The sequence below is a fragment of the Harpia harpyja genome, chromosome 22, assembly GCF_026419915.1.
Source record: "Harpia harpyja isolate bHarHar1 chromosome 22, bHarHar1 primary haplotype, whole genome shotgun sequence".
NCBI classification, from domain to species: Eukaryota; Metazoa; Chordata; class Aves; order Accipitriformes; family Accipitridae; genus Harpia; species Harpia harpyja.
In genome coordinates, this window is record NC_068961.1 from 19,021,214 (window position 1) to 19,046,043 (window position 24,830).

Below are 24,830 nucleotides of genomic sequence, written 5' to 3' on the forward strand. Positions count from 1 at the left end.
CTTCCCGCTCCCCCCCCCGCCATCCGCTGCCCCCTCGGGACTCCCGGCAGGGCTCGATGTATGTGTGTGTGTGTGTATCTTACCGCGACCGGGAGGAACGGAGCCCTCCCCTCACGCCCTTCGCCTGCTCCCCTCACAGACGGGCGAGGGCGGGAACGGGACCGGGCGGCTGAGGCGGAGAGGCGCGCGCGCCCCCCCCCCCTCGCTCCCGCCGCAGCTGGGCGGCCGGCGCGCGCCAGCTGTGGCAAAAGCACCGCAGCGCCCCTCCCACCCCTTAACCCCGGCACCCTCCCCTCCTTCCCCCTCCCGTCCTTCAGCAGGCGAGCGGTCCAATGAACGCCGCGGCCGGCTACACCGTTGGCCAATGAGAGGGCGGCGGCGGTAGAGGAGGGGCGGGAGTTGGTAGCGTGAAGGGGGAGAGGCGGGCGTTGCGCTCCGCTCGCTCGGTCGCTTGCAGGCTGCAGCCCGGTGGCGGCGCGGTCCGAGCCGTCCGCTCGTTCTCCTTCCCGTCGCGGCGGAGCAGCTCGTCTGCCTCCCCCTCCTCTTCCTCCTCCTCCTCCTCGTCCCCGGCTCGGCCCGTGTGTCTCCGCGGCGGCGGGGCTCGAACACCGCTGAGCGCCAGGCGCAGCGGCGGCACCACCAACCACCACCACCATGGCGGTGGAGGAAGAGGGGCTGCGGGTCTTCCAGAGCGTCAGGATTAAAATCGGTGAGGGCGGTTGACTTGACGGCGGGAAGCCCCCGGCTGGAGCGGGGAGCGCCGGTGCGGCGAGGGGACCCGGCGCCGTCCGCTTCTTTGCCGGGGGAGAGGTTGGCGGCGGCGGGGGGTCGCGGCGGGGCGGGCGGTGCCCGCGGGGCTCCGCGTCGCGCTGGGCCGGCGGGGAGCGGTGCCGTGAGGGGCGGCCGGCCGGTGCCTGTGAGGCGGCCGGGTGCCGCGGTGACAGGCCGGCCGGCGGCAGCGGGGTGCGCGTCCGGCTGGCGAGCGGCGCCGGTGGGAGTCCGGGCGGCGGAGGGTATTAGGGGGATTTCGCGATTTTTTTGGTTTTTTTTCTTGTTCTCCCCTCCTTTTCGTTGTTACGCTACGCGCTAAAAGTTTGAAGGCGGTCAGCGGGTCTCGGTACGGTGTGTCACTGGCGAAGCTGGTGCGAAACCGGCCAAAAAAAAAAAAAAAAAGCGGCTGTGGGGAAGGAGCCGGTGCCTCAGCCCCTTGCCTCAGCGAGCGGGACGGGCTGAGGCTGCTGCTCCGCGGCTTCCTCCGGCTCGCCTTTGGAGATTTCACTCTTCTCCTGGCTGTTGATCGAGTTCCAAACCACACTATTAGAAAGTAAGCGACAGATGTCAGCGTGCAGATTAAACTCTCCCTGGGTAGAGTTCTGAGTGTGCCGGCTGGGAGGGAAATCCCTCGTTTCCGTGACAGAATCGGACCCGTACGCAGAGGGAGCCGTTCGCCTCGCTTAGATGGGGCATGGTGGCTGGGAGCGGGAGGGGAAGTGGAAAAGTTTAGCGCCGGGCTCGCAGTGGTGGGTACTGAGGGAGCTGGGCTTGTAGCTTCCTATTCACGCTGTTGAAAAACCTGCACTTAAATATCCGTGCGTGTAAAAGCAAATTTGCAGCCGGCGATTGGCACGTCGGTTAAAACTGCAACTTGAGTTTGCGTAGGAAATCTCGTTATTGGATAGTGGCATTAGCGTTTCAAAGAGACCATTGCTAGGATCGTTTTTTTATGAATTGTTAGCAGGTAGTTTAGTGATAACTTTATGTCATAAAATTTTACTTCTTAAAATCTGTTATGTGTTGATTCTGCGTTCCTTTATACATCCAGAAAACAGATTCAGAAAGGCTATGAAGTACGGTCAGAGACTTGTTTTCTGGCTCTTTTCAAAGAGGAGAGGGGGGAAAAAAAAAAAGTCTTTTCGCAAGGGAGAAATTCGGACACTATGCAAGTGATGCTATTGCAGGTTGTTCCTGTCTGGTGATTTTTAGTGAAAGGAGTAGGAACACATGTCACATATAGGATGATGACTCTTGGGTGGTTTGGTTTTTTTTTTTTTTGAGAGAGAACAGTGATGTTGTCATACCTAAATGATTGATGTTACTAGAGTGTGGGAATTTCTTTGAGTGGTAGAAGAGATCGGAGATAATAACAGCAGCAAAAGACTTGAGATTAATCTCATTAAATCGGGGACTAAAGTTAATCCTACTGCTGACTTCAGTTATCAGAGTCCTCATCAGAGCTTGCAGTAAGGATTCCTGCTGCCTTTTAGCGTGGATAGTAAGTAGGAAAAGCTACGTGCATCACCGGTACACGGGTGCTTCACTTCTGCCTTCTAAGCAGAAGGTCTTTTTACTCAATGAACTGCAAGAATAATGCCAGGCGCTTTCTGGAGCGTAGCTGCGCCCAGGTTTTCTACTGTAATACAGCAGAGGGCGGTAATAGGTACGCACAAAAGCGAGCTCTTCCCTTCTCTTCACTAGAAGGTACCTGAAGGCATATTCATCAGCTTTCCTGGCAGGAGCATGAGTTGCTGGGATTTGTTTTTGAAAGTTAAATACTTTTCTGTAGCTGACTATCTTTTGTGAAATTTGTCAGAAAAATAGAAGTGGCAGGATTGATCTGATGGGTTGAGGGAGTATTTCTAATCTAACAGGCCTTGTAAAGCAATCCTAATCTTGAAGAAACTGTATACGGAGGCTTGTAGACTCCCTGCAAAAAATCCTGTGAATGGATTTGAAAGTAGATGGTGAACATTGGAGGGACACTACTTTTGTCAGCTGTTCCCAAGAGTAAATTTGTCTTTCAGTGGTTCCCATTCACTAGTACTTGTAGGTTTCTCTCTTCTCTAGTGACAGGAGGCTTTGAATCTTTTCATGGGTTAAGTTGTTTGAGGACAAAGGGATAAGTAATTTCACATCTGGATTTGCTTTGATTTATCATGCTCTAGAAGTGGTCAGTTCTGTTCTTTGGGAACTTGTTTCATGGCCAAGCTCTGACGGGTTTCTGACTTTCAGATATTTTGTGCTTGATCTGGTAAGTTGTTTCCTTCTCTGTAGCACGTTTGCTGGCAAATCGTGAATGGGGGCACTGATATACAACTACGCCTCGGTATAAATCTGATGAAATGTAGGACCGATGCTTTGAAGAATCGGTGCAAACACACTGTGAGATTAGTGTGGGGCACCCGCGGTGGCGTGCCTTTCTTAATAGAGAGGCTGATGCGGTTTGGAGGCCTCAGGCCGTGCAAAACATCTGTAGTGTAGAGATGTTTGAATGCCCTAATGGAATGTGCTGCTGTGGCTGGGTCTTGTCCTGTATCTCCAAGAAGCTGCAGGTAAATGAAGGCATTTTCTACTGCTGGTGTAACTTTGTCCTTTTGAGACTGATGCATTGCATAGAATCAGCTGTATTTAGCTAGACGGGTAATTATATCCCAGATCTCCTGAATGCTTGCTTCCCCATTCTGAGTGGTGGTGTTTCTAGTCATGTTTGGATTTGGCTTGAGCCATCCGTTTCATCTATTGAAAACGTGAACCCTTGAGCTTCCTGGGAACCAGTGTTTCCCTCATTCAGTTGCACTGCCAATAATGTGCCGCTTCCAAAAAATGTCTCATTGAGATACTGAAGTTCTGGAGCAATGATGTGAACTCTGTCATTGTGGGTAGCAGTGTTAAGAGAAATTGTTACTGTGCTGCCTCTTGTCCAGTTTCTGGTTTGTTTTGTGGTTTGTTGAATTGAAAGAACTCAATGGCCTGGCTACTTCTGCTCCTGTCTGTTGCAAGGAAGTAACGTACAGTAAAAAGAAAAAAAGTAGTAGCCGCGCTAATGAATGCACTGTTCAAATGTCTATTTGAAATTGATTTATTTTGGCTTCCCATAGCTGAAACTGTTGTCCTCTTGTCTTTTTTTGCTCAATTGAAAATTATTTTTACCGGAATCCCTTATACATAAACAAAACAATGTGTCATGTAAGACTAAACAAACACTTCCTATAAGATTGCCACTTTGAGGAAGTGTGCAGTGCTGATATTTCCATGACTCAGTGTTTCAAAACCTGAAAGGAAACAACATAAGGCTCTATGGCTGATGATTGGCTGGAAAAACTACAAAGAGAGTCCTTCTGCTTGACAACATGACTTGTGTTGTACTTTAATAATATTTAATAAATATACTGTACTTAATTGCTACTTTTTTTTCTCCTTAAATGGCATCAACTGTTACACTTTCAGTTGAAAAAACAAAAGCTCATATTCAGCATTTCTGCTGTGGAAGGGTGTATATCGGTTCACGGAAAACTTTCTGCCAGATTTTACTTTGTGAAATTATTTATATTTGAAAAATCTAAAGAAATGGTTCATTTGTGAATTGTCACTGTAAAGTAACAAGCTTGCCATGTCCCTGAAATCAAGTACTCTTGTATCTAAGAGTGTTAGGCTCTGCTCTAGAATTGTATTTTTCTAGCCGTAGCAGAGCTTGTTACAGAGGTTAAACTGTCCTATAGTTTTGGAATCATGATTGGGACAGGAGGGTACTGCACATCAAGAGGCTACCAGGGGCCATAATAAAGTGAGGAGGACCCTTTGCTCATTGTTCTGTTGACCTCAGAGGTCATAATGGTCCACTTGTACCCTGTGACGGCTTGTTGCGATTTAAGATGTTCTTAAACTTCTAAAGCTGTTTTATCATCTTCAGAAAGGGCCAGGGATGGACCTTTTCTGGTTACGGCTGTTGAGGTCATAGTCTAAAATGTGGGACTTCTGGCAGCATAGTCTCTCCTTAGTGCTAAGTGTGGTCAGAAGCACGAAGCTGTGAAATTTTTGTGATAAAGGTTGGCTGCTACCTGGTGTGGGTTGGTGCTCCACTTGCAGCTTACGCTGTTCAAAGGGTAAACCCACCATTTTCTGAGAACTCAGAAACCTCATTTATGTTGTGACGGCCCAGTTGACTAGATGAGGATTGTTGGTCTGTAGACTGTGCTGTCTCTCTGACTCTTAATTTTGCTGTGTCTTCTTTACTAATTCATACAGAACTACGTAGTTTAAGATATTGTGAAAGCAATTGAATTTTTCTTTGGGAAACTGAGAGTCTTGGGTGAAATTGGGCAGAGTATTAGCTTAAGTGCTAGTATACTAGTGTTCCAGCAGGTCGATTGCCAAGAGAAGGTATTTACTGCCCTTCTGCCATTAAACTTGATAGGGAATAAATGTTTGAGAGATGCCTCTGCTTTTCAGTAAGGTTAAGGAGGAACTGTCTTGTCTCTGACAAACTTAAGGCCTCCTTTAAGTCTAATAATTCTAAGGTTGATCAGGGAAATCCATTTTGCCTAGAGAAGATGTCCCTTGTAATGTCATCGGTTGGGATTTAGTGCCTTGTCTTAAGTGGTTACTTGTAGAAGTAAGTACGACTAAATATGCTCACTGCATAATACTGTAAAAGGATTTATCCCCATTTAAATGGGGCATAAGGTTGTTGAATAGATATTTTTAGAACGAGAGAATTTTTCCCAGGTACCTATCTATATGTAGATACGTATAATAGAAAACTATTATTTAGGAACTGTAAAATGTTTCTTATAAAGATAACAATGACTTTTCTCCTGTTTCAAAGTTAGTGGACCAACAAGTAAAGAAAGGAAGAAAAGTTATTTGTGTCTTGCCCTGAATATATTCAAGACTTCTCAAGATCATTTCTGCACACTAAAAAGTTAACAAATACAGCTTAAACTGATGTTGCGTAGGTAAAATAGTGGCAACTTATGTTGTTATTGATTGACTGCAATGCTATTTAAGGCCTGAGTCTGACAGGCTGTGGAGGGTGCAGAATAGATTATGCAGATTTTTCACCGCTGGTTCAATATTTCAAACTCTGCTAAATTTAATGTTGGTTGTGTTCTGACCAACTTGTGTTCGGTGTGCTGAGTGGAAAAGATCTGGGACCAGTGCTATTTCTAGAGGAGGAGTGCTGTGACTGTTCATGGACTGTAAGGAGCAGCCATGGCTGGAGCAAAAAATGGAGACCAAAGCATAGTTTCTGCAAGTGAGAGGAGGAAATGAAGGTAGCAGTGGAAAATGCTCCAGTGAACTTAGTTTTGAAGAAATGGAAGATGCTTGTGTTTGGGGCTGCCAGCCTGACATCAAATTATCCATAACTTAACTTTCTTTTAAGTAGAAAATGTTTCCTATGTGACAGTGGAAGCCAATGTGACTTGGCTTTTAGAGTGTGTAGAGGTAAATTCATATGAGTGAAACCATTAAACTGATCTGCTCAGAGCCTCTGATGTCAGGAAGCAAACTTTCTAGGTTTTTTTTGTCCTCTTTTGGAATTAGTACATTTGAAAAAAAGTGTTTTCTAATCTCTCTCATGAGAACTAATAGTGTTTTCTTGTCTTCTCATTGGGGTGATTATCTGCTGGTCACAGTACCAAATGCTCTTACATGAGGACATTATGTAAGCGCTGGGTATCTTAGCTTTGCAGTTTCCCAGAAAATGCTTTTGAAAACTTTTCATTGCATTGAATAACTCTTCAGAGTGGTGTGTTTTGTGAATTTTTTTAATCTGATTTTTTATTTTAGTATTAGTGGTTGAAAGCAAACTTCTGTTTCTGAAATTACTGGGTCAGGTAGATACCAATATTAGCTTCTCTTCTGTGTTCTTGTATCTCTGTTCTGCCTGATGCTGTTCTCCTCCATGTTTCCCATGTTGCTTTGTAATTCTGTTCTTGTAAATGCAGTCCAAGGCATGGCATCGTGATATGCTAACCCATGTTAGCAGCTTGTTGCTGCTGAAAAGGCAGGTCTTGCTTTTCCCGTTCCCTACTCATCTTGCTCCCAGCTATGAAATGCTTTTAGCACCCCCTACCCCGAACACACCTGCTGTTGACTGATGCTCCTCAGCTGACAAAAAAAAAAATCCAGTTCAATTTGCAAAGCAGGCCCAAAGAATGCAACTTATTTTTCTTGTTGGGTTTCGCTTTCTTCCATTTTGGTGAGCTGAATCTGTGCACTCAAGTGAACGTCAGAGCTGTCTCTGGACAAGTATCAGGAGCTTGACTGGGAGTGTGCGTGTCTGGTAAATCAGATGGAGGGGACAGCAGGTGCATCCCCTGCTTTCGTGTGTGTATACTGGCAGCGTCATGAGACCGCTTGAATATTTCTATGCTCTTCAGTCCGCTCCCCTTCATTAGTGCGTGTTTTCTTAATGATGCTGTATTTCTTAGCCTCTGATAGACACTGGCTTGGTCAGCTGCTCTGGAGAACAAATGTGAAAACTCCAGCAAGACCACCAAGAGGATAATCTGATGAACTGACGTATCTGTATCTCTGACCTTCCACCTGAGAACTACTTGCATCTTGTACTCAGTTCAGGAGCCTTAGCTGCTTAGGAAAGTTTAGGTGTTTTAGTTGGTATTAGTTGATAATACTCACACACGTTGCCCCGCTTCTCCATCGCACACATGTCTTCTAAAGCTGAGGGACCTAATGTTGATTATGATGTTTATGCTTAAGAACCCCCCCCATCCCTTTCTGTGCATCACAGCAAGATTTCTACTTAAGCCGGTGTGCTGTCGAACACTCTGTTATCATACGAAGCCATTTATTGCGCTGATACTCCCATTTAAGGAAGACCTTCTCATGCAAACACTGAAGGGTGTTGCCTACAGCAAGATTAGAAAATACAATTTAAAAAAAAAGTTTCTAAAATACCTTTGATAGTATACATCAGGTTAAAATTCTTAGAGCAGGTAAACACTATAGACTGCAAATAGCCCTTCAGGTATTTCCTCTATCCTTCCTTACTCTCTGACTGATGAAGGACTGACTGTTCTCCATTACAGGGGTGTAATTTGTGAATAATTCTGTTGAAGCCAATAGTTATGCTTCTGTGAGAGCCGAATTAAGTCTTTGTGTAGCTCGTAGCAATTTTTCTCTTGGAGGGGGTGGGGGAAAGGATGAGGCAAAATCCACTTGGGTTTGTTAAGGAGTACTTAATACCTCTCATGTTGTGACAATTTACTTTTGAAAAAAAAACCCCTCTGCAAACTGGTGTGTTTGAAGAATAAATCTTAGTTTCCCCATGTGAGAGCAAGAAGCCTAGAATAAAGACGGAGGATTGTAGTCTTTGCTGAATACTATAAAAGATGTAAATATCAGACATTTAGATTACTTACAAAGATTTCAGACCAACAAATGTTCAGCCGATATGTTTGTCTGTGTCGGTGGACTACTAATGCGTCTGGGGAGCAAGTCACTTAAGGCATGTATTAATGGCTAAAACATGCACTAGTATGTCTTAGTGTTGTGTTTTTAAACCTTCTAGTACCAGAGGTTCATCTATTTTGTGGTTAAATCAAGGAGAATCCTGAGATATGCTTGGAGTTAATAACACATATTTTATTAAACTGAAAAGCTGATCATGTACTTGCACATTCTGAATAGCTCTCTTACCTTCTGATTGTAGCAGTATTTATTAAACGTTATGAAGTATCTGTTCTTTAGCAGTGCCTGTTTGATTTCTTCGGCATAGTGGACTGGTGACTGAATTTAGGATCCAACTAACAGCTTTGTTTTGGAATAAAACCAAAAAAATCTAACTTCCTTCCTCTCCTATCCTAACCTCTACCAGGGGAGAGCAACTTCCCTGAAACTTCACATGTTGTTTTCCTCCTACAGAAGACTTTTCTGGGTGAAAGTTTTGCAAAATGGTATGTGAAGCTTCAAAATTATGAAGAACTGGAAATTATTTTTTCCTATTTTCATTTCTTGAAATTTTTCATGGACCATTGCCAACTGTAAAAACTTGAAAGATTCAGTGGAAAGTCTGAGGGCTTTGAGTTCCCCCCCCATTTTCTGTCTGAAAGGGAAAAAAAATGTAGTGTATCTTGTATCTGTATTTTTGAGTTCTGTTGAGAACACAAATATTGAAGACTTACAGCCTGGTGGGACTTGCCTGACTTCTGAGGTTCATTAAGAGTTCTGCTCTTCAGTTTTCATTCCAGACCTCAGAAGCCTTACCATTTTTCTACCTGACTAGACTAGTGCATTTGCTTGTTACTACCTCTCAGGGAGCACTGGGGCAAAACAAAGATCCCTTCATTAGCCCAGCACCTGCTGGGGTGTGTAACTGTGTGACTGCATTGCCATTAACCAAAATGGATTAGTATGATGTGATGGTAAAAGGGAAGACTGTTTCACTTATTTATGAATGACTGGTAGGTTTGAACAGGTAGCATTTGATGCAGTGTTTAATTTGCATAAATAATAATGTACTTTTATAAGCTGGTAGTAGGTGGACGAACATGAGATTAAGCATCTTAATTCTGCCATGTGCAACAAATTCATGAAAAGCCTTGAAGTTGGGAAGAACACCTATTTCTGCAATAATGGGAGGAGGGGGAATTTTCCATGAATGCAGGTCAGTGTTCCATAAGATGCATGCTTAAGCTTTCTTTTCATCTTTTACAGTGACCTTAGGAGGAAATATACTTGTCTTTTTTTCACTGTACTTCTTACTCAGAGGTTTCAAAATCCATTTAAAAGAAGTTTGCGTTGAAAGGACTGAGTTTGTGTTTCAGAAAAGGAACAAAAAATGTTGGAGACATTGGGTTCCATAGGGAGCAGAAGGCTATTTGAACTTGTGAAGGAGTTCTGTCTCCAGGGTTTTTGACCTAGAGTGTTTAACTTTTTAATTTATAGCTGTAGGAACAATGTTTTTGAGTGACTGATAACTTGTGTTTTAGCGATTTACAAATTTAAATTCCCATTCTATTCTAGTTACATAGAAGGCATGTAATATAAATCAACTTTACTGTTTTGGTTTTCCTTGCTTTCAAGTTTCATTCAGCTTTAATATTCCAAGTATTGAAAAACTGACAACTTGAAATACTTTATTTACAATTGTGCTTCTGTTATAGCTGCTTATACAGAGTTCTTTTACTTAAAAAAGCAACTCCAAAAACCAGATGCACTGATGGCTGGGTTTTAAACTCCTTAAAACTAGGAGAGAGGGGAAGAAGTTTATTTTTACTACTGTTTCCAATTTCTTCTAAAAATACTTCTATTTACAAATTGTTTACAGCTACTTACTTTTGTTCAAGAACTCTAGAAGAAAACAGTTAGTGGTAGCCTTTTACAAGGCTTTAGTTGATTCTTGCTTGTATTTCCCAGCTGGTGTTAGAGTACATCTGGAATCTATGAAATTCCTTTCTTTGTTCCTCATTTCCTGTTCCATTCAGTACTACAGTGTGGCATTCTGAAAGCTGTTTCTCTTGGTATCTTCTTCTAAGATGTGTGTTTTAAAGCATTTAGTGAGTTCTTAAAGGTGGCTATATGTTCCTTGTGTTTAACAGTGTAATCGAACTGTATCATGAAACTTCTCAGATGTTTTGTTTTGATACTTCAATGAAAAATAGTTTTGTTGATTTTTTTTTTTTTTTTTTTTTTTTCTGGCGGTCATTCAGCTTGTAGAGTTGTATGAAGGAGGGTGGTAAAAAGAAAAAAAAATCTGGTAGATAGTATAAAAGCTCCCTTTCTTAGTCTCCCTCTCTCTCTTCCTCTTCCCCTTGCCCAGGAACAATCACCAGTTTGTAATGGAAAATTAGATCTATTTTGCAGGAGACACAGGGTGTGACATCCTACAGTTGCTTTTAGATTCTGGTTTGAAAAGCTGGTGACTGCTACAGAACATGTGAACACAACCTTGGAAAATTGAGCTCTGACAGTATGACACAATGTGAGAGTTGTGTGTGTCCAAAAGAAAAACAATTCATCCCTTCCAAATCAGCAATGTTTAAGTTAGATTTACTGGTTGGGATTGCATTGTTGCAGATCCCTAATAGTGACTAAGAGAGGGGATGCAATGGTCTAATGGAATTGCGCTTTTTTTTTCCCAAGACTGTGTTTTGTTCTAAGAACAAAACATCTGAAAAAATCATGCTTTTATGAATACTTGTGTATCTGAGTGGCTGGCCCAAGTTTTCCAGAACAAATGGATGGTCTTCATAGTCCACTGGTTGGCCCTTCTGTTGTCATTTACCAATGGTGAGTGCTGTTTCTGAGATCATAGCTTTGCTCTCTACATGCTCTCTGTAGTCATGAAAGATCTGTAGTGGTACAATACATGCTCAGAAGCTTCTTCACAAAACACCTGCTATTAAGACGAGGCTTGCATTATAAGCTTTGTTTCTTCTCTTTAGAAATGCACTAGCTGTTTTCCCTTCCATTTTTGAACTGTGGACTATCTCTGAAATGGCAGCATTTGCTCTCATGGAGAACTTAATATTGGGGAAATATTTATCTTATTTTTAGCTGCCTCTTTGAATGTAATTTAGCAGAGAGAAGCAAGGAACGTTAGCACTGTGAGACCTGTCACTCCTGTACAGATCAGTTTTTCAGATCTGCTGACTCCAGTTGCTTATCTTCTTCTGACTTTTTTTTTTTTTCAGATGTCCCTAACAAACTTGGTTCCATTAAAAGGATTGTACATATGGGTAGTTGCACGTTATATTTATTCCACGTTTTATAGGGAAACCAGGGGAAATGCTACTTGTTTCCCACAAGGTATGAAAAAATAGTGGCAGAACTGTGAAACTCCAGCAGTTGTCGGAAATCTGTCTTTCAGCAGATCACGTGGGTGCAGTGTAAGATAGCACACTTTTTTTTTTTAAGGTTCTCCGGTCCTCTGCAGTTATATAAAAGTAACAGTGCTGCTCAGTGTGGCTGAGAATTGGGTAAACCCAAAGTTACTTTGCTCTCAGGTGATTATTGTTACTTTAAGGCTGTGTTGTGCTCTGTTTCAGGGAGGCAGTAAAGGTCCTAGAAAACCTGCTCCTGCTCTGCTCAGGTCAGAGAGGACCTGTGCTCCTGTAAGTTTTGTGCCCTGAACTAACTGTCAGTAAGGTCCCTGTCTTGATCTAGGCAAATTCTTGGTAGCCTAGACCAAGTCCGGTGCTAGAGACCTCCTTCAGACCATGTTTACCTGCTGTACTGGGACATTAACTCTAACCTGGTTCACTTGCTGATATCAGGAGTTGTGTTTTGCCTGCATGAACATAATGGTTAAGTTCTGACTTTTGTGTAAAATAGTCCCCAGTAGGTAAGCAGAAGGGACCCATCAGCTGTTTCTGCAAACGTTCTCTGATCCGTTCCTCTTTGGAAATTCGGAGTCGCATTTTGTAGCGTAGATATTTGATGTTTGGGACCTTGGCTGATGTTGCATGGTATTCAAATGTCAAGTTGTTAAGATACCCCAAGACCTGCATTTGTGCTGTTAGCACTTCTTGCCCCAAACGTAAGGTAGGAGTTGACCAACACCACTCTTACTTCTGTAAATATTAGTCTTACCCTGTGTTTGTAGATTGTTCCATGTAGCTAATTTTGCTGCACGCTGTCAGCCAGCAGCCCTCGGGTGATTCTGCCTGACCAGTGCAAACACCAGAGTTCCCACTAGCAGTGTACGATATTTTGAGATGAGCTCCAGGTAGTTGCTGCAGAATAGTCTTAGACTATTAGTGCTTCAGAGATGATGATGGAGAAAGGAGGTTGTGGTCATAAATCCAACCCCGACTAAAGCTGGGGGAACTGTTTATGCCTCTTCCCTCTCATATTGAAGTATAGAGCCAGCCTCTGTACTCTCTGGGGTGGTGCCTGCAGTGGACTTCAGGAAATTGGTGTTGCATGTTAGGGTTGGAAGGAACTAGATTTCAGGATAGTGTAAGTGGTATGCTTATTCTCTCTTATCCCCTGTGGCTTCTTATTTTTTAGGCCTACTAAGCAAAATTGCCTGAGAGAGAAAAGAAAAAAAGAAAGCTAATTTTTTATTCAGACCAATACTCCTGACTGTCTGTTTTTGAGTGGTGAGGCAGAAGTTTTTGACAAGGAATAAAAAGTGCCTGGGGGAACTTGGGATGTTGCAATAGAGCAAAATAACTTCAGTAAAAGTGAAGCTGTAACAGGCTGATAATTAGTGTGTTTTGACACCTGCTTCTGTGACAGTGTTCCAGAAGGTTGTGGGTTTGAAAGTAAAGAAATATTAACTGAATGACTTTTAAAGTCAGCTCCAGTATTAAATGTAAATGGTCTCTGTAATAGTCTAGTGGGAAATGTTGTATATGTTGTCATTATTGCAGTTTCCTGATAACACCTGCAAACTTTTGGTATGCTGATGCCCTGCTTCTGGTAATGGGAATTGGTTATCTAGTCCTGAGGGTAACTTGTCCTTCATGCTCTTGAATATGGGCTTTACTTTCTTGTGCAAAGTGAATCTCTGGAATTGAAAATGTATTTTTCTCCCAGTCCCGTGAAATCTTACTTGGGTATAGTTGTACCATGTCAAACTCCATGTCTTTTTTTTTTTTTTTTTTTTTGTATGGTGGCTGTTTGATTTTGACAATCACCAGAAGTACCAAATGTTTGTAAGGTGGGGTCCCTACTTCAGCAGTACCACGCACACTGCTTTGGGAACTGTGTAGGAGCAAATACTGTGCTTAACAGACCATGCACGATGGCAGAACGAAATGGGGTCATGCATGAATATCTTATTTGATAAGGGCTTGGAACCAAATAAGAGCCTACATGTCTGTGAATTAGTGCCAGGCTGCAGATATACCAAAACTCCTCTTGTACGGTGTGGGGTTAACTAACTAGGTGCTTCAGAATGTGATCTGAAAAACCCACTACTTGCGAGGTGACTTGCCTGGAGGAAATACTGGGTATGGGGCTAGGTCTGATCCCTTATTGCTCTCCAGAACTCCAGGATGTGAGACGGGGACAGAAGCTTCCATCCATTCAGACTATGGAGTCAGTTGCAAGGCAGGACCTTGTAGCTATGCTTTAAAGGTGGGAATTTGGTTCCCTTTGTGCTTTTGGAGGAGGCAGTGGTGGTGATGTATCAGTGCTTTTGTTGTGTCCTAGGTAAAATATTTGGTAGTCTTTGGTGGTATGATGAAAATGCTAATGTATTTTGCAGTGTACGTATCTTCTAGGGTATCAGGCTGTGGGAGACAGAAGTGGGGATATTTGTCTTGGGGCAGGTTTGGTCTGGACAGAAGCAAAGCACAATGGAGCATTTTGGTCTAGTGCAGGTGCCGTGCATTTATTTGATATTTCTTTTTGTTATTGTTTTGGACATGGATGCACTCTTCTTTTTTTGGTGTCTTACCCTCTGAATAATTTTCCCCCAAGGTTAGAATTTGTATAGTGAATGAGGCTGGGCATGGTAGGGAGAAAAGAGTGTCTTATGGTGAACACATCTAGAAAATCGCATGTGGGATCCATGCAGCTCACCTGCTGCAGACATCCTTTAAGAGGAGAACCAGTCTGTTTGTGTTGGCCAGTAGCCCCTGACAAGGTGTTTGTTGATTCTCTGTCCCCTATGGTACACCTGAAACCAGCTGTGCTGGAGGGCTGAGCCTTCACAGCTGCAGGAGGAGCGGGGTGTGGGAAGGCTGAGCTGTAGCCCAGCCAGCATGTGCTAGATTTTTTTGCTTTGCAGGGCTTTGTTTGTTGAATGATAGCTTTCTTTGGAGAACATGAGTTTAACACTAAAATAAGCCAGCATAGGATGAAAGTGATGACAATATAAAGCTTCAAAACATCATTTTAAGCCAATGGGTTGGCTTTATTTTAATCAGGATTTTAATTTTTTTTTAGCAGACATTAAAGTAAAATTCTTGGACCAAAATAGCTTATCAAGAGTATGCTTAAGTATTTCTTTGAGGAGTGGAGCACTTACTCGGCTGTTGATGGGGAGTAATGCTAATTCTGTTGTAGGGCTGTGATTGAGAGCTTTTAGGGGAGAAAGGGAAGGAGGCTGAGGCCTTTGTAAATTGAAACTAACTCAAGAGGATGCTGCTTTAAGTCTTCTGTGGTATCAGTGGTGCCTCTAAAAGGTCTTTAGTGATGCCCAGGCTTCAGAATCCTATCAGCAGTTACAGCTCAGCTGTAGACAGTGTGATGATGTTCCTGTTGGTTTGTACTCTTGTAGTAATCCAGATTGGATGGTTCAGCCCCAAAGCTTCAAGATGCTAGACTGTAAGTTTGACCTGGCCCACTTAGTTCATTTTACAGTCTCCTCAGGTGTAACTTTTTTCAGTTCATTAATTGCCTAATTAACCTTAATGGTAAATGAGTTTTTATACTAATTATTTGAAAGCCTGATTTAGGAAAGTCACTGAAATGCATAGCTGCTGTTCTGCCTTTAAGACAGCCTTGGATACTTGTCTCACTGTGATGTTATGGTATCAGACATATGTCTTCATTCATGTTCCTGGCAGCTGGAACCAGTATCTGGAAGGCTTGCATTGTCTACCCCTGCATCCACTAAGCACCAGTGAGCTTCCAGAGTCAAACATGTGAATTGGGGGTTACCATCATGAGGGTTGTCCATTGTAACCTTGATCTGATCCCTCTGTGGACACAAAATTCCTGCCACTACAGGAGTATATAGTTATAAAAGGAAAACACTGTGCTGCTTTCAGTCCACAGGACGGGTGGTACTTGTGTAATGAGCAGTTATTCTGTATTCTGTTCCTGTAGTGGAATATGTGGCTTCCTGCACATACGTTCAGTTCAAAGCCTGCTCTAGCGCTGTTGATGAGCTCTTTCACTGCATTCCTCACCATACGATGGAATTCTTCATCTTCCAGCCTTTTCCAAGGCAGGGCTGACTCTCTTAAGTGGGGGACAGGATAGGAAAGCAGTATCTACCAGTCATGGTGCCAACTTGAATCTAATTCTAGATTTTTCTGGAAGGCAATTTTGTAGAAGCGGCAAGGCTCTCGGATGCGAATAGCACACTGGGCACTGTTGTTCCACTCTGGCAGTCTTCCTTCTTGCTGCTTACTTGATTCAAGATGTGCCTTCCCCCTGCTGAGACATACAGGGCAGGTGTCTCACAGGCAACTCTCCCAGCTGTATGTAGAAGTGCAATTGACTGCTTTTGGTTAAGCAGTGCCCAGGGTGGTGAGAGCCCTGCTAAGGGAAGGGACAGGGGAGGACAGGCAGGATTTTGTTTCTCTGCCTGCCAAGCCTGTGCAAGTCTTGTTTCCTTCCTTTCAAGATCCTGTTCTTGTCAATCTGCACTTGAAGTCAAATGCCTTCTGCATCCTCCTGGTAGGGCTTTTGCAGTGAAGGTCCTGGCTGGCATATCTAGTACTAGGGACATGAAATGCAGTACCACAGCAAATAGCTCTTGCAAGGATGGGAAAAGACGCTGATTTCTATTTTCTGGGATTTCTGGGGACTTTGCTTTAATTGTTTAAGTTCCTATTCTAAAGCCAAGGGCTGCCTAATACTTAATTTTGATATCTGGACATCTGCAGGACATGCTGACTCCTCCTGAGTTGATGTTAGCTGTTTTAGCTGAAACACTTGAGGGAAGCAGAAAGAGTTTAGCAGAAAACAGTTTTAGTGACTGTTTGGGTCTGGAGAATAGAAACTAAGGAGGAAGCTATTATTAAGAAACTGGTACTAAATTGTTGCTTTCCCTTTTCTTCCCCCTGTGTACCCCTCCTCCCTCTGCTCCTCCCCAGCAGAGCTTGTTCAGATTCTTCCTGTTCTTCTGCAGGGTTTAATGCCAGTTTTTGCCTTTCTGTAAGCTGGAAGTAATGAAAATTTTGGCATTGCACTGCCATGTAAAGGTCCCAGTCCTGGTGTAGAGCATTGTTTTGTGCAAGTAACTTCAGTTCTAGTTGCTTGGAGTCTTAAACAATGTAGAGAAGTCTGCTATGGCCTTAATAATACATCCCATTTTATATTCTTGCTGCTTACCTTTCTGAAGAGCTGCTGGTCGCTCATGTTTCAAATATAACCTTTTGCTTAGCCTTGACAAGTGTAGCCCTGTTCTGGGTAGCAGTGATTACTTAAATACTCCAATGGTCCCTGTGATCTTAGTAACAGAACTCCCAGTGCTCTGCTGGTGTAGGGGGATGTTTTACTAATATTTAGAGCAGAACTGAATGAACAAAAGATTAATTTAATGTGGCTCTTAAGCTGTGAGGTCATCCTATTGCACTTGTCATGGAGCACAAAGTGGATTACTCGGTAAAGAAAGGCAAGCTGGAAGCTGAGTGTGACAGCAAAGCAGGCAAGGCAGTGATCTTGCCAACAAAGCGGGGAGTTCTGTGGTAGCCAAACAGGAGCAGAGCAGGTCTGTGATGTTAACCAGGGTCAACCAACAGCCTGGTGATCACCAGACAAGTCTGTAGTGATGGGAAGGTCCAAGGTAACACCAGGAAATTAAATCAGCAGTTCAGGGTCAGGATGGGTAAGGCAAATGGCCAGGCACAAACCGGCTACATAGCTCTGGCAAGGTCCAAGGGCAAGTGTCCGAGCTGGAATGCAGCTCCGAAGTGGAGAAAGGTGCCCAGTGAGGCTTTCTCACACAGCTCTCTTCCCAGCAGCCTGATCTGAGCTTACACAGCTGCACCATGTCACAGCTGGCCTTGAGCCGAAGCATTCAGACCCCTGAGGGGTAGGGGAGAGATTGTGCTCAGGGCCCTGGCACCACTGATGTTTTGGCAAGATCTTATCTGGACTAGCCTTTATCTCATAAAATCTGCAGTTCCTGATCCTGGGGTAGCCACGGTGGGAATCCTAAAGGGTGAAAAGAGGAAGTGCAGATGCAATAACAGAAAATAGGGCTGCGTGTTTTGTAACACTAACTGTGGCAATAAAATGCATCCTGTATGCTAGGGGAGTCAACCCCCCATTGGGATTCTTGAAGTCACTGTGACTTACACTGGAAGGGGAGTATTTCCACAGCTCTTTGTGGATAAGGAGAAGTGTGTGGGAGGCAGGAGGTATTAGGTAGCTATTGCTATAGTATGTAACAATGATTGCTAATTGGACTGTTGGGATGGAAAGAAAGTAAATTCTCTTGAAGCCTCTTTAACCTTTTGCAGCTGTGTTTTGTCCCTTTATTTGTCCATGTATTTTGGCTAATATCTTGCTCTCATTCTATGACATTATTTTACTGATTTATTCTTCTTCCCTTTTTCTGTGGTTTGAAAACCATGTCCGATTTTTGTGAAGTTTCTGGTGCATGTTCTTACTTCTCTCCGCGCTGTGGCAAGCCTGCCCTTACATCATGTCAGCACTATTCTGTTGATTAGCAGAAGAGAACTATTAGTGTGATGTTCCTTTGTTTCCTGTCTCTCTTCTTCCCCCCTTCCCCAGAAGGATTTTTTAGACTTCTCTGTGCTATTTCTGTGGGAGCTATATTGAAGGAGTTTTTGCAACAGACAGAGGGGTTGTGTAAAAATTAGCTTCTGAGCTCAACCAGTGGTTCTCCCTGCAGACCTGGGCTTGAGATGAAAGGGTTCTGTTTGCATTTGAGTTTCCTCTTGCTTTGAAAGACAGTGGTGTGTCTTGTAGCAGCAATACTTGCAGTGTGCTGCTTCCACAGAAGGGAGAGTCATGACAACTATTTTTATAGATAGGCATGTGGTGCCTCAGTCTTCCTCTTTAATTCTCCCTGGTTAAAAGAGCTAGAAGTTATCAGTGTTAATCTTTTTTCAGAAAAGGTGAGTGATAACTCATGCAAAATATTTTGAATTGTAGTCTGAACGCATATCATGAAGATTCACTTTAGAAAGTACTAGAGAATACTATTAAATGTATCTGAGGCTTGTTCTGCGTAATCAAATTGCTCAGAGATTTTTATCTTCACTTAAGACGCACATAAAATCTGCACTGTGTGAGTTTAGTAATTCCTTGCTGCAGGACAGCAAGCATTCCTGTATGTTTCAGGGTATCTTGCTTGTGTAAGGGCAGGGAGATGACAGGGAATCAAGTTAAGCAAAGATGTAAGGAGACAGCAGTTGCGGGGTGGTGGGGAGGAAAGGTTTTCACAGCTGTCATGTAAAGAAAGTGGTAGAGGATCTCCCCAAGCCAAGAAGCAGAGAGAGCTCTTGAGAAGTGTACAATAAGTTATTGAACGTTCCTTTATAGCATGGCTCTACTGTTAGTACTGGGGTTTTGTGAGCTCTTTTACTTAAGTGCAGTGCTGATTCTGGCACTGTCTAGGCTAGATTAGGTGCTCCTTTGAACTGAAGGGTACAGCAAGAAGGTGGAGAGAAGTTGAAAGGACATGCTTATCTGGTTAAGTGGCTTTTTCCTCCCTGCAGGGAAGACCACAGAGCTGTACTATCTGTTCAGTAGACATCTTCCACTGGGTGTGAGCTGTTGGTAATTTGCATCTCTTCATGACAACAAGTGAGAGAACTTTATTTTAGATAACCCAAATGATATAGGTGATTGTCATAAAGCATTTTTAATGGTGATCTGTCAGGGGAGCGAAGGGATGAGTGAGGAAGGAAGCTTGTTGATAAATAGGTGTCCTTCTCATTCCTGCAAGTACGCTGTAACTGGTTAAAGCTCAATGATGTAACAGGATTCCTTGGCAGATTTATTTTAGGTGGTTATTTTGCAGTTATCAACTGTACATGTGCCCCATCTCTTTCATTTTTGAATGTAAGCTTGACTGACAGCATTTATCACCTCTGATTCCTGAAGAAAACAAGGCAGGGTCTGTGTTTAAGATTGGAAATACAGCTTCTAATCTACAAGACAAATTATGAACATATGTGTTTACGTGTACTTTGCCTTTACAAAAGGGAGCAAACTAATGGAAGAGGTACAATTTAAACAGGTTTGGGTGTGGGTCTGATAATGGGGAATGGCAGTCTCAACACCACTTACTTGAGTTTTATGGTTTGCAAGAGATTAATGATTTGTGGGTGTGTTGTTTTTCTTTTCCTCTGCAATGTGGACATGTGTCAACTTTGGTTAGCCATGCCAGCAGGAGTTACACAACTTAGTTGGAATGACAGACTGTGCTGGACAGAGGATATCCCGTGAATTTGAGAATGAAACTTGTAGATGATAAATGCCAAGGCAAGAGTTAATTTAGTACCCACTTTCCATAAATAGAGGAAGTTGATTCATACAGTCACAGCTAGAGAGTACATGAGCATGTCTGAGACTTCACTGTCTTGCTTGAGATCACAAATACGCTGAATAACGGGGCGGTCAAGTTGCAAAATCCAATCTTCTTCTACCCTTCGAATGGAGGTCAGAAAGACAAAATGGTGTGGAAGGAAGCATCTTTTTTCTGTAATTGTTCTCCTCACTGCTTGGGTTTTTAATACTCTAAACAATTTCACTATTCCAGACATTTCAGATGGACTTATGATCTAGTTTAAAGATCAGCATTGTATGATATTTGATTATGCTTGTAGAAGAAAAAACCCGCTATTCTGTAACTCAGATAAAGCTGTATCAAAAAAGAACAGAATAAGTACTGTCAGAAATGAAATGAAAGTTTTTAAAATGTTAGCTGAACAGAGTTGCAAAGTTAAGTTGCTTGAAAGTTGCACGTATGGGTATAAAATATAAAAATATATTGCAATAGTTATGTAATTATAATACACTATATAATATCATCATTACCTGTATAATGTCACATATATTTTATTATTATATGCTATATCTTTTTGCTATATATTATTACGGAGAACAGTATTTCAATGTGTATATATGCTTTGGTGACCACAAGCTCTGCAGTTTTGAGGCACATTGGCTACAAATTACTACAGTTTATAGGTGGAAGAATCACAGGGACCATAGCTTGGGTTATGCTGTCAATGATATGCTTGAGTTTATCCAGAGATGAGCTTAGGACCATCTCTGTTTCTGAATGTGCTAGCCATCTGGTGTAACTTATGTGTGTGGTTTGTTTTTTGTCTGGTTTTGTTGGGTTTTGGGGGTTTTTTTGGTTGTTTTTTTTTTGCAGTGGGGGGGGTGTGATGAATAGATACACACACATATAATGTAAGTTTTCTTTTGGACCAGTTTTGATGCTGCTGTAAAGCTAGTGTCTAACTGCTTTGGTTATTTAATTTCTAGTTATTTAGAAATGTTGCTAGAATAGGTGGTGGAGGCTTGTACCTGGCATGTTAATGGAGTAGGAGAATAGAAGTGGGAGTATTTCTCTGTGGATCTTCTGTGGGGTTTGGAAACATGTTTGGATTGGCAGAGACTACTTTGTTGGTTTTTAAAACAAATTCTTCTGCCTGGAAAAAAATGATGCACATTAAGTTCTTCAATGTATACCAAACTGAGTAGTCACTTCCAGGAAAGAGTCTGCCCAGAAAAATGGTGAAGTGTAGCATTGTTTTCTTCACTACTCTAAATGTGAGTCTCACAGACATTAGTAGATCCTGAAACCTGGGCTGGTAGTTCAGGGGTCTACTGCAAACTGCATTTCAGCCCTAAGCATATCAGAAAAAAAGATAAACCCTTCACTTACCCTGAACCTTGTGTTTCCTTAAAGTAGGTGGTCAGAAGCATAGCTTTCACTTCTGCCCAGAATTTTTCCTTTGGCTCTAAATTGGTCCTGTAGAAGGAACAACCAATTGAGTATTCATTGCTGTCTGTCCAAAAATACTGCTGTTTTGGTAGGAATTTTTGGAAACTTTTAAACAGTTGTTTCAACATGCGGTAGCTCAATAATACGTGGTCTCCCTCAAACTATGTTTAAAATGTTATAGTGATGTATTTATAGTTTCTTATATTCTACTCTTAAGTGTATGGAATGTGTGTGAAATGCAGTTGATGGGCTGCAGTTGGTGCCAGACTGACACAAATAAAATTCCCTCACTATGTTCACAGGGATAATTAGTATGATTTAAAATATTTTTCTTGCTGTTTTCCACCCCTGTGAATCTTGATTGAAGTTGCTAATGAGTGTTAAAAAGAATACACCCCTATTCTCCACACCTGTGATTGCACTATCTTGATGCTGTTGGGCTTTATAGGTGTTTGAGAGAGGAGATACACTTATGTTCTGAGTGTTTTTGTATGGAGTCTACAGCAACAGCTTTGTGATCTAGAGTTCTATGCGGCCTGCAGGTTTTCTGTGCAATTTGATGTATTCTTTGTTCTGCCCTTGTTTTTAATATGTTAATCAATTTTTTTTTTTACAATTCCATTTGGAGATGCATGAGTGGAAGACATCCTGTACAAGTGTCATGTTTTAGAGTTAATTTTTTAAAATTATCTAGCTCTTGTTATGTTGCCATCTGTTTTCCTCTAGCTTGAAGAGGAAACAGCTGTTGTGAATAATCTCAAGATGGTATTTTTAATAAAGTCTAATGGGTCTGCGTACCTTCAGCTTGCATGTGTATCAGAGTGAATAAATGTGCCACTTAGGAGGGGAAATGTGGTTTTACGGTAGGAACTGTAATGAGTTTGGTAATGCAGTGATTCTGGTATGTCTCCTCCATAGCTGGATTTGAATGGAGAGATCTGTGTTAATGGGGCACACTTCACTTGCTTTAACTGTGTGTTGTCTTGTAGAGGGGCTGTTCTCTGCTGCTTCTGCCCTCTGAGTGCAGTGATCGGCAGGCAGCTGGGGAGTTGACTGAACCTGGTGATGTAATGCAAAAACTAACTCATGGCCCTACCATGCCAAACTACAGTTTGCTGATCAAGCGGAGGCAATAGCTAGCTGTATTTGACCTCAGGGAAAGCATTGGAGATGGAGAGCCAGCGGCACAGCCTCTTAGGTTGATAGTATGCAGTTGTACAGAGTTAGATGCAACATGTGCACCAAGAAACTTACAGGAAATACCATTTTGGGGAAAATACATAACTCTCAGATGAAGAATAAATGTTACTGATGGTGAGTAGGGTATGGATGCACTTAAAGTAGCTAGTGGATGATTACCTTGTGGGTTTCTTGATTGTGTTTTAGACTTCATTTTGGTAAGGAGTGAGGGACCTCATGAAAGACATGATGTACAATGTAAGCTTCAATCACAGTGGTGATTCAGCTGAATTAAAGGGAAGGATAAATGGAAGTAGACAAGTTGACTCCCAAAGAACGCCTTGAAAAAACAAGTTTAAGTAAGTTTATTTGAGCTCAAGCATTGCAGAATGGACAAGATTTAGTACTGTTTTACGCAATTGGCTTTCTTCACTGCTTTCTATCTAAATCAAAGGGAAATATCTTGTTAGGTCTGGAAAGCTTTGCTGGATGAATAGTTATTTGAAGTAAGGGGGCTCAACAGTAAAGTGAGTGGAGGAGCCTAACTGGCAGAGAGCATTAAGTGGTGGTCAGGGAGCATGGAATTGAAGAATGATGACTGATTGAATTGGATCTTTTTGTAAGTGGAGAGGCTTCTTTTTGTCAGAGGCTTTGCTGCTTTTGAGTGAGCCTTTGGATGATGGCGTTATAGAACAACACTAGTAAGAGTAGCCTTGGAAAGTGAGCCTGTAGTCCAAGTAATTGTGAGACTGCAGCCTCAAATCTTCCAAGAGCGTGCATCCCATAAACCTGTCTGAAATACATGTCTAATACCATGTGGTTGCACAGGCTCTGTCCTGTTCACTCTCATTGCTGTCCCACCTCTTGCAACAAGGCAAATGTCTGTGGTGTGAATCGGTTGGGAACCTCTACTGTGCCGGAGCTAGTTGCTGCACAAGGTCTTTTCTGGCCTGAGATGATCTGTTCTGCAAAATGGATGTGTAGCACATGAACATGTGTGGTTGCACCATGTGGGGGAAGAAGGGCAAGGAGCAGTCAGCTGGCTTGTGGCTGTGAAGCTACAGTGTTACTAAAACAGGTGAGAAAATCACTGCTCCCTGCTTAAAACCCCCCTCAACTTCTTTTTTGGAGCAGAATGAGCGTGTTGAAGTCCAAGAAAGTAAGAGACACTAATTTGCAATTCACTTAATAATAAAAATCAGTTATAATACTTGCCTTTGAGCTTTCCTACCAATTTTATGCTATTAAATAGTGTTTGCGTCTCTCTTTCTGGAGGAATATCCTGTATGTGCTAAGAACATATTACTACAGAAACCAGTTCTGTTGTATCTGGCTTTCAAAAGGGAGAAGCTCTGATTAATGACTATAAAAACTCTCAGGAAATAAGCAAATAACAGGGACCCAGAATGTTGTCACCTAAGTAGCTATTTCTTTTAAAGAGTGATATTTTTACTTATCTTTGCAAAAGATAAGCAATTTCTTTGGTTGAATAGTGAACTTGGATTTGTTTTCCCACTTGCAGGTGTATCTACTGCTTCACTTCTGAACTTACAATGGGAGTACTTTAATTTCAGAACAAGTTAGACCTGGACATAAGAAACAAGCAGTTTCTTTTGCAGAAGCCCCACTAGTCAAATATATCAAAAGATGTGCAAAAGTCAGAACAGGTGCTTTCCTGTGCTGAAGACTTTTAACATTCATATTGACAAATGGTTCATCTTCTGGGAAGGCAGTGTCTTTCTTCAGATCTCATAAATCTATAACTGGCAGCAGGGTGGTGGTTATGGCATGGTTATTTGGGATGTAACGGTGTTGGAGTATGTAGAGGTAAACTTACGCCTCAGTGGAAACTGTTCTTGGGCTTCTGTCTGTGTTACTCTGTGCTTCTGTTCCATGTGCCTACCTTCTTACCACTCGGAGTTCCTCTGCCTCTCTATTTTGGTACAGTATACCTCAGGCAGCTTCCCACGAAGAGTGTCTTTCCTATCAAAGTAGTTTCTGTCATGAAGCGTTTTTTTGCCAGGTTGCTTTGCAGCTGTTACAGTACCTTTTTCATGCCTGAATTGGTGTTCTTTCCACAATAAAGCCTTTGGGAGCCATTTTTTCCTCTCTCTACGTATGTGATAATACTGCTGGAAGTGCGCACTGCTAACAATAAGATATTTCCTGTCATGGTTACTGGGAGCTGTTTGTCTGCCTCACCTTTTTGTTAAAAGGACCAGATGCTTTGTCTTCTACTCTGTCTTGGTAAATCCTGGTTTGTGTTTGATTTCCCCCTTGCTTGTGCTGTTCA

At 42.4% G+C, this 24,830-nt stretch overlaps 1 protein-coding gene across 4 annotated transcripts in view; it reads left to right on the forward strand.

Annotated features, from left to right (window-relative positions):
• Positions 1 to 418: 418 nt before the first annotated feature.
• Positions 419 to 24,830, forward strand: part of RASA3 (RAS p21 protein activator 3) — a 134,321-nt gene continuing 109,909 nt past the window's right edge. For 2 of the 4 annotated variants that reach the window (XM_052774129.1, XM_052774131.1), the window contains exon 1: positions 419 to 709. In XM_052774129.1, coding sequence (XP_052630089.1) covers positions 655 to 709 — 55 coding nt within the window. In that variant the 5' untranslated portion in view covers positions 419 to 654. The remainder of the gene's footprint in view (positions 710 to 24,830) is intronic. The other 2 variants (XM_052774130.1, XM_052774132.1) reach the window with 1 other exon arrangement.